We start from the raw sequence: 7,740 nt of genomic DNA, 5'->3' as shown, positions 1-7,740 counted from the left end.
CATGGGTGTGAGTTTAATTGATTTGAATTCAAAGTTGTTTTCTAACAAACTTTAGTCGAATCCCATCGTCATCAGCATTTTTTTTTGCATTTTTGAGCCCTTTTCACAGTTCCGAGCTGTGTTGGTGTGCTAACACGTTTCTGTTAAGCGATTCGGTAAAGGAACGAATCCAAGGGCGTTCTATCTAGAACACTGTAAAGCCGTTGCTGGCCACAAGACCACCCCGTCCCGCCCATCACTTAGCCACTAAACCCTAACTAGATGCCAAGGGTCACAAACGTCAACCACGCGGACAACATCTCCGCCCTCTTCATCCTCAACCGTCCCTGAACGTTATGATCTGGTGACACTTCTGCACGCTATTCTTTATGGCAAGAATATAGATGTCTTCACGTTTTCCTCCTTGATCGGCGCGTGTTCGTTTCCTTTCTTTTGGGTCCACCTCCAAGATGTTTGCCACGACTCGACATCCTCGGATTGGCTTCCTCCTGCTTTGGATATGCGGAGTACTCTTTGCCATTGGCACTTCTGGGCATGTTCTTGAGCGAGGGGGAACTCAGAAACCGCTCTTCGACAGCGAGCAGAATCCTCTGCCAAGCAAACCCGATTCTGCTACCCTCCCCGCACTGCTAGATGCGCTGGACGTTCTGCAAGGAGATTATTTTGCAATCTGGCAGGGGATTTGGCCAACATCAATCGATTGGACATCTGCTGTAATTGGCACGTATCTATCTGCTGCCCTATCTACCATCTCGGCGTCCTTTCCGAATCTTCCCTCCGAGAAAAACGCAGAGAACATAGTCAACAAATACTTCTCGCAGTTATCAGCCTCATACTTCGGACAGGATGCTTTCGCTCTGCGTCAAGAAGCATACGATGATATGTTATGGGTGGTGCTGGGCTGGTTGGAAAGCATAAAGTTTATTCAACTTCATTCTAAGGGCCATTATGCCGAGGCAGAGAAAGCGGGGTCTTGGTATGGCGAGGGATGGATTCCAGCGTTTGCACATCGGTCTAGGATATTCTGGGAAATGGCATCTCAAGGTTGGGATACTGAGCTTTGCAATGGGGGCATGATCTGGTCTCCATATCTTGTGCCCTACAAGAACGCCATTACCAACGAGCTCTTCATTGCGGCCTCCATATCGATGTATCTATATTTCCCAGGCGACAACAACAGCTCTCCGTTCGGATTCTCTTCGCCCAATTTCGATCCGGTGGATCGCCCTGGCCGAGCTCGTGATCCTCAATATCTTGTGGCTGCCATTGAGGCATACAGATGGCTCCTCGACAGCAACATGACAGATGCAAAGGGACTTTTCGTTGATGGATATCATATTTCTGGGTGGCAACGCGAACGACTCGATAAAAATCGCACAGGAAATACTCGCTGTGATGCTCGCAACGAGATGGTGTACACGTACAATCAAGGCGTCCTTCTCTCTGGCCAACGTGGACTCTACGAAGCCACAGGGGTGCGATCGTATCTAGAAGACGGCCATAAGCTAGTCTCGGATGTGATTGCCGCCACTGGTTGGGATCTGAAGCGTGGAAACTCGTTCGACAAACTCGATGAACCGGACTGGCCAGGGAGAAAGTTGGGTAAATGGCATGGGCTCGGCCGTTCTGGTATTCTTGAGGAGGCATGCGATGCTCCAGGCTACTGCTCCCAAGATTCACAGACCTTCAAAGGCATTTTCTTCCATCATTTAACCGTCTTCTGTGCTCGATTGCCAGACCACCTTATTCTCGATGGAGTGTTTGTTGGGAAGGATGTCGATACCGGGGAGCCTGGTAGCATTGAGGAAGTACGGAAGTGGCACGATGAGCAATGTGCCCGCTATGGACCTTGGATTAAGCACAATGCGAAGGCAGCTCTGACTACCATTGATACAGAAGGCCGATTCGGGATGTGGTGGGGTGCTCCACCACACACGAGCGCAGTGCCAGACGTTGATGTCGACTTGCCTGCTGAAGCAGTTGACTACCGGAACCATGGCGTGCCACAGCAATGGAAGAATAAGCCACGATATCAGCGAGATATCCACGACGGAAGTGATGACATAAACGAGAACTCGGCCAGAATTGGAATTATGGATTTGAATGATAGAGGAAGAGGTCGGACAGTTGAAACCCAAGGCGGGGGGATCAGTGTTTTGAGAGCACTGTGGGAGATTGTAGATACCCGATGATGAGTAACACATGAATGCATGGTTGGATGATGATTGGGGTTGGCTTTGGGGGACTACCGGTATTTCAAGCATCTTATATACAAAGGCGTTTTATGGTTGGTAGATACATGGAGCAATTCACACCATCCCTCCAAGCCTCCTGGCTGACGTTGCCCTTGCTTGCGTTCTTTCCGCTTTCACTTGAGCTTTCCCTGAGTATTCAATTACCTCACAGTTTGCTTGCTTGCCACACAACAACCACCACCACTCCGATTCCTAGGAACACTGGGTTTGATCGCTCTCAACCTTTCATCTGAGGGGCATTGAATTCACTCCATCGCTAGCTGGTGTCTTCGTTCTTCAGCTTCTTTTTCCGCTGCCCTCTGTTACCCTTCCTCGTGTACCAACTTCGACCTCAACATCACCATCTCATCTACTCCGCCCAACCCCACCTCTACACATCAACGTATTTGCTTCTCATTCGCATTCATTCCAATACAAGACTATCACTCGTCATTAGCCGTTCTGGATAACCTCGTTCACTTTGGCTTTGCTAATTTTGCCGCCTGGATCTTTCAAGACTACCAATACCAGTTTTTCTCCTCACCTTCGCACGTTATACGCAAGGAAACCGGTACAGCCTTGGCCGTGAGGCGACAACTCAACTCCCTCCTTACGCTCTTACACCTCTGAACTCGATAAGCTCTCCATCTGCCAAGATGAATCAACCGGCAACAAAGAAGGTGAAGACCGACAACGAGCCCAAGAAGCCACTTATCTTCACCTCACCTGGAACACAACCTGATGTTCGTCTCCGCGTTTTCGATCAAGATTTCCTCGTTTCCTCAGGCTTACTCAAGATCAACTCCGCCTTCTTTCGGAAATTCCTCGAACCTTCTGGCGGAAAAGTTCCAGGTTCTTCAGAGATATATCAATATGAGTGGTACACTTGCATTGATGAAAGTGATACCAATTGCTGGTCTCTCAGTAATGACACAAAGGTAAAGTGGCACATTCTTCCTTCTAACAAATGCTGACTCGGGCTTCCAAGTTTCGTGATGCCGGCACCTCCAAATTCACAGGCTCTCCTTCTAAACAGCAAGAGACTTTTCGGAAGCTCCTTTGCGCTGTATTTAGCCGGCCTTATGATATTGGCCATGTTTATGATCTTCAGGTCATGACAAAACACGCTGAATACTACTGCTGTCTACCCATCGTATCGCACTCCCTATGGGGTCCCTTGGTCAACAGCCCTAAACTCGTCCCAAGCATTGGACAAAGTCCTTGCCTCACCCTCGTTGCCGCTTGTAAGCTGCGACACAAGCAGCTCTTCAAAGACAGTTTTATTCATTGCCTCGGTCCCTGGAAGAATCCTGAGTACAAGCGGCTTGAGGAGCTAAAAGAACTCAAGTTGTTTGCAATGGCAGAAGGCGCGCATATCAAAATGTGTGCCAAACTTCTTGAGGTTCAACAAGGCATGGTTGACATTTTCGCTGACGCAGACGACTGTTTTAAGGACACGGGAAGGACTATGGTGGATCTAGCCGATCAAGCATTCGACGATAAGCATAAGGTACTTCTGCCTCGGTACTACCGTTTATGCCACGACCATGACTACAAGAGCGAAAAGGGCGCGGCAGCTGTCAAAAAGCTTTTGGGCCCTCTTCTCAAAAAGAACCTGGTTCTGGATAAGAGTAAGAATAGTTCCGGACAAGGCGAGTTCAGGGACTTTTTTCTATCTTACCAAGTCAATTCCTATCCCTGGGATGACTCTCAAATTGATTGGTAAAGTACGTAACTGGAATTAAGTTCGATTCAGCTCTACTAACTTTTAATGAGGTAGCCCGAACAGCTATTGATTCCATAAATACTGGGTTTCAAGTGGTTTCTCGACGATTGGGCTAGAACCGAGCTCTCGAGATCTGACACATATGGTTCAAGAATTCGGTATTTGGGGGGACGAGGCCTGGTTTATTTGCATATTGAACACGGGTATCTGTGCCTCAGCACAGGACATTTTCATTGATTTTAAAAAGGAGCAGATGGCGCTCCGGACATGGGTCTATGGGATAGGACTTCGGCATCAGGGTAATACCGGGAACGCGATCAAAAATGCGAAGAAGTTTCTTGAAACGAAGGTCTACTGAGCTCTTCCGCTCCTCCGTTGTAACTTCAAGCCCACTAGCCACCCGCATTTTCGGCAGGTTTTTTCTCCCAATTTGCTCTTGAGGTTCGCAGCAACTCCCTATCCTGGAGTTCATTCTGCATTACTTTTCAGTTCCACCTTAAACTCGGCTCTCTTTACCTTTACATGATAGCCCGCATTTTGGCTTCTCTTACCGTCCCTTGCCAAAGCGTTCTGGCCAGATCACCTTCAAGTTCACATCTAGAGATTGACTTTCATCCACCTGCTCGTTAGGGAAGCTGTAGGCACTGCCAACTATTTTCTCCCTCCCATGGTTAACCCTTTAGCCTCTTCCCTGTTTTTCTACCTCGACGTCTCCGACACCTTCACTGCACTTCCTCAATCTCCAACCTACTTCTGTACATTGACTAACCTGCCTCTCTCTACAGATTCGGATAATCCTCAACTTTGAAGATTTATCTGCAAGACGAGTTGACCACCTACACCCCTTCCCTACCTTAAATTACAGCTTCTCATACTTTCGAAATCCCAGTACACGACAACAGTGCTACCTGGCCAAGGAGCTGTCAAGCACAGTACCTTCGCCTTTGGCTTTCCACATCTCAGAGCCCCAAACTCCAGAATTAGGCCCCATCCTTCGTCTTCCCTCTTCCACTTCAGTCAACCTGCATCGGCATACTTCAACTCCCCCTGCTTCTTAATTCCTGCAGCCAAGATGGATCCGCCACTAGCAAAGAAGCAGAAGATTAATCCCAAGAAGCCTATCACCTTCAAGAGTGCCAGCATGAAGCCTGATATTTACTTCGAGGTGTTTGGTCAAGAATTCCACGTCACCTCTATGGTCTTGAAGCTCCGCTCTGGCTTCTTTCGAACCTTCCTCGACCCTGCTGGCGGCAAACTCCCAAAGTCAACCCAGCCTGGTTTCGCAAGTGAATGGTTCACGAGAATCGACGATGATGGAGCATGGGAGCTTTCTTCTGACCACCAAGTATGTGACAAGAATATTGCTCGATTATTGTTCAGCACAATGCTTAACTGGAACTGATAGTTCCGCACCATTACTCTTTCCGAATTCAAGGGGAGCAAAGACCACGAGGAGTTGTGCTTTCAGAAACTCCTCTGTGCAATCCATGGACGAGCATATCAGCTCGAGAATGCCGATGAACTGGTTACTATGACGGATATGGCACGTTACTACCAAGTTCGTCCTGTGGTCTCTCCAACCGTTTGTGCAGCTACATTCAAAACCCCCAATTTCTACACCACCATTATGAATGACCCTTGCTCAGTTCTGACGTCTGCCAAGACACTGCGGAATGATCTCCTCTTCAAAGATAGCCTCCTTCTTTGCCTTGGCCCGTGGTCAGAACCAGCGTTTTTGAAGCTCTCAGACCCAGAACTGCGGAAGACTGCTGCTGCGGCACACGCTAGGATCTGTGCCAAGGTTGCCAAAGTCCAACCAGAGCTGCTGTTGGTAAATATCAAGTACCAGCCGACTGGGCAGACAAAGGAGGCGAAGCAATCCTATCAAGATCCCGCTAGGGTTCTTGCAGATGTGGCCTACAGCTGCCGGGGCATTCGACAGCTTAGCAAGGACGGATGTTGGCATGACGTCCTCCTTCTACCAATTTACTATCGGAGGTGTTCGGAAGTTGGTTCACAATCTCGCGATTGGACCACCGCTATTCGAGAAGCGGTTGCTCCTTTGCTTACCAGCGATCTCAGGATGGCATCAAACGTATTGGCAGGAGTTGGACAGTTCAAGGATTACTTCCTCTGTAAGTCATTTTCTTACTTTAAAATCTTTTTCGAGGCAGAAGTCTCTCCACGATCTACCGCAACCGCATCTATTTTACGTGAACACCTTCGAACAATTAAATAAATCTTGATCTCTGACTTTTGCCAGGTCTTGATTTTGATGATTCTGATCTTCCTTGGGGCCCTGCCCAATACGAGTGACACATCTAGGGTGAGTTCTTCCGTGCTTGTTGTATCTTCATCTAAAAGCGTATTGATGGGAAATAAACCATTGGAGGCTATCAATTGCCAACTTGATGCAATTTCTTTTTGAACGGTACATCCGAGTTTTTCTTTTCCATTAAATGTGGGTTGGCAAGAGGGTTTTTACCTTGGCGGGACATCTTTTGATCTGCTCGGGTTGTGCATAGTGGTTTTTTCTCTCGATTTTCCAGTTAAGCGCTGAAGCAGAGTTGAGCGACGCACTCCTCTGCTTTTGACTCGAGCTGAGCGGGAGCTGTTGCTACAACGTTCTCGAAGCTAGGATCAATAATACAGAAATTCTCTTTCAAAATTATGGATTCCCCAAGTTTTTTGCTAAATTTTTGTGGCTTCAATTTGACTATCACCACAAATTCTGACTAAGACTTTCTCATCTTCAGACAGTCTGCAGATTCGATGCCTGGATACAACCCCTTTTCATTTAGCGAGCACGTGACCGACCATCTCAAAAGTAAACAAATGCTGACATCTCGCTCACCCTCGAGCGTCTTGGTGTACATGTTAAAGCATAGCTGTTTAAGTTGATTAAGGCTCTAGTGATTACCTAGTTCATAGAAGAAGAACTCCTAAATGAAAGCACTTCAAGCAAAGTCTGGCATTGTCTTACTCAAGAGCTCAATCAGAGACATTCAAACAAGGACACATCTAGAGAATGCTAGAGTACGCGAGAAAACATATGAAATCTTGGCAGCAGAACAGGAATTATTTATGTGAAGGGGTGACGCTGAACATGAAGGTCGTTGTCACCCAGGAGGCTGCGGCTGCCTCTCGTTACCATCACGTTAAGCTAGAACACCACAAGGCGTGACACAGCACGAGGCTCAATATCAATTATCACATCTGCAGCATTTGGAGAAGGACAGAATTATAGAAACTTCCCGCCCGTGCTTTTGTGCTTCTTTGAGGCGGGCCGGTGATATGATTCTATTATTCCTTGATGGTGCATTGAAAGAAGCATTTTGAACCCCCAGAATGAGACTAGCTGCGGAAAGAGAAGCACGTAGCACCACATTTCCAGTTTATTTAAGAGAAGTCCCATGTAATCTTTCCAGACTTTCAGTTTGGGTTCCATCTGCTGCACGTGTCCGTCTGCCTGCAAACCTAGGGTCTTTCCCGTGAGAACACTTCCCACTCTCACTACAAAAGCCTCCACTCGGCTTTACATTGAAAATTACTACTCCACGTTCTTCCATCTCAACCTGGGATATCCGGCGTAGCCGGACTCTCATATTGCCCCAACATCATCACTAAACATTGGCAATGTCGGATATTCCAGCTCCTGTGATTTCTGACACCAAACCACCAATTGTTTTCAAATGGCCTGGACTGAAGCCAGATATTTGCCTCAACGTCTTTAATTAGGAGTGCCACGCTCATTCGGTGCTTCTCAAACTGCACTCAACC

At 47.6% G+C, this 7,740-nt stretch overlaps 2 protein-coding genes across 2 annotated transcripts; both read left to right on the top strand.

Moving 5' to 3' along the window:
• Positions 1-299: 299 nt before the first annotated feature.
• Positions 300-2,347, top strand: K444DRAFT_611740 (glycoside hydrolase family 76 protein). The gene has a single exon (XM_024880000.1). It carries the CDS (start codon positions 450-452, stop codon positions 2,190-2,192), a length of 1,743 nt encoding a protein of 580 aa, XP_024738399.1. The 5' UTR covers positions 300-449; the 3' UTR covers positions 2,193-2,347.
• Positions 2,348-5,032: 2,685 nt separating this feature from the next.
• K444DRAFT_719839 (uncharacterized protein) lies at positions 5,033-6,346 on the top strand (the record flags this gene model as incomplete). The annotated part of the gene is made up of 3 exons (XM_024888467.1): positions 5,033-5,305; positions 5,366-6,095; positions 6,224-6,346. 3 exons carry the CDS (start codon positions 5,033-5,035, stop codon positions 6,274-6,276), a joined length of 1,056 nt encoding a protein of 351 aa, XP_024738398.1. The 3' UTR covers positions 6,277-6,346.
• Between the last annotated feature and the right edge of the window lie 1,394 nt (positions 6,347-7,740).

This window comes from Hyaloscypha bicolor (genome assembly GCF_002865645.1).
Source record: "Hyaloscypha bicolor E unplaced genomic scaffold K444scaffold_56, whole genome shotgun sequence".
NCBI classification, from domain to species: Eukaryota; Fungi; Ascomycota; class Leotiomycetes; order Helotiales; family Hyaloscyphaceae; genus Hyaloscypha; species Hyaloscypha bicolor.
This window is presented reverse-complemented; position numbering and strand designations above follow the sequence as displayed.

Coding starts and splice junctions, on each gene's coding strand:
- K444DRAFT_611740 (XM_024880000.1), top strand. CDS start 450: ATGTTTGCCACGACTCGACATCCTCGGATTGGCTTCCTCCTGCTTTGG.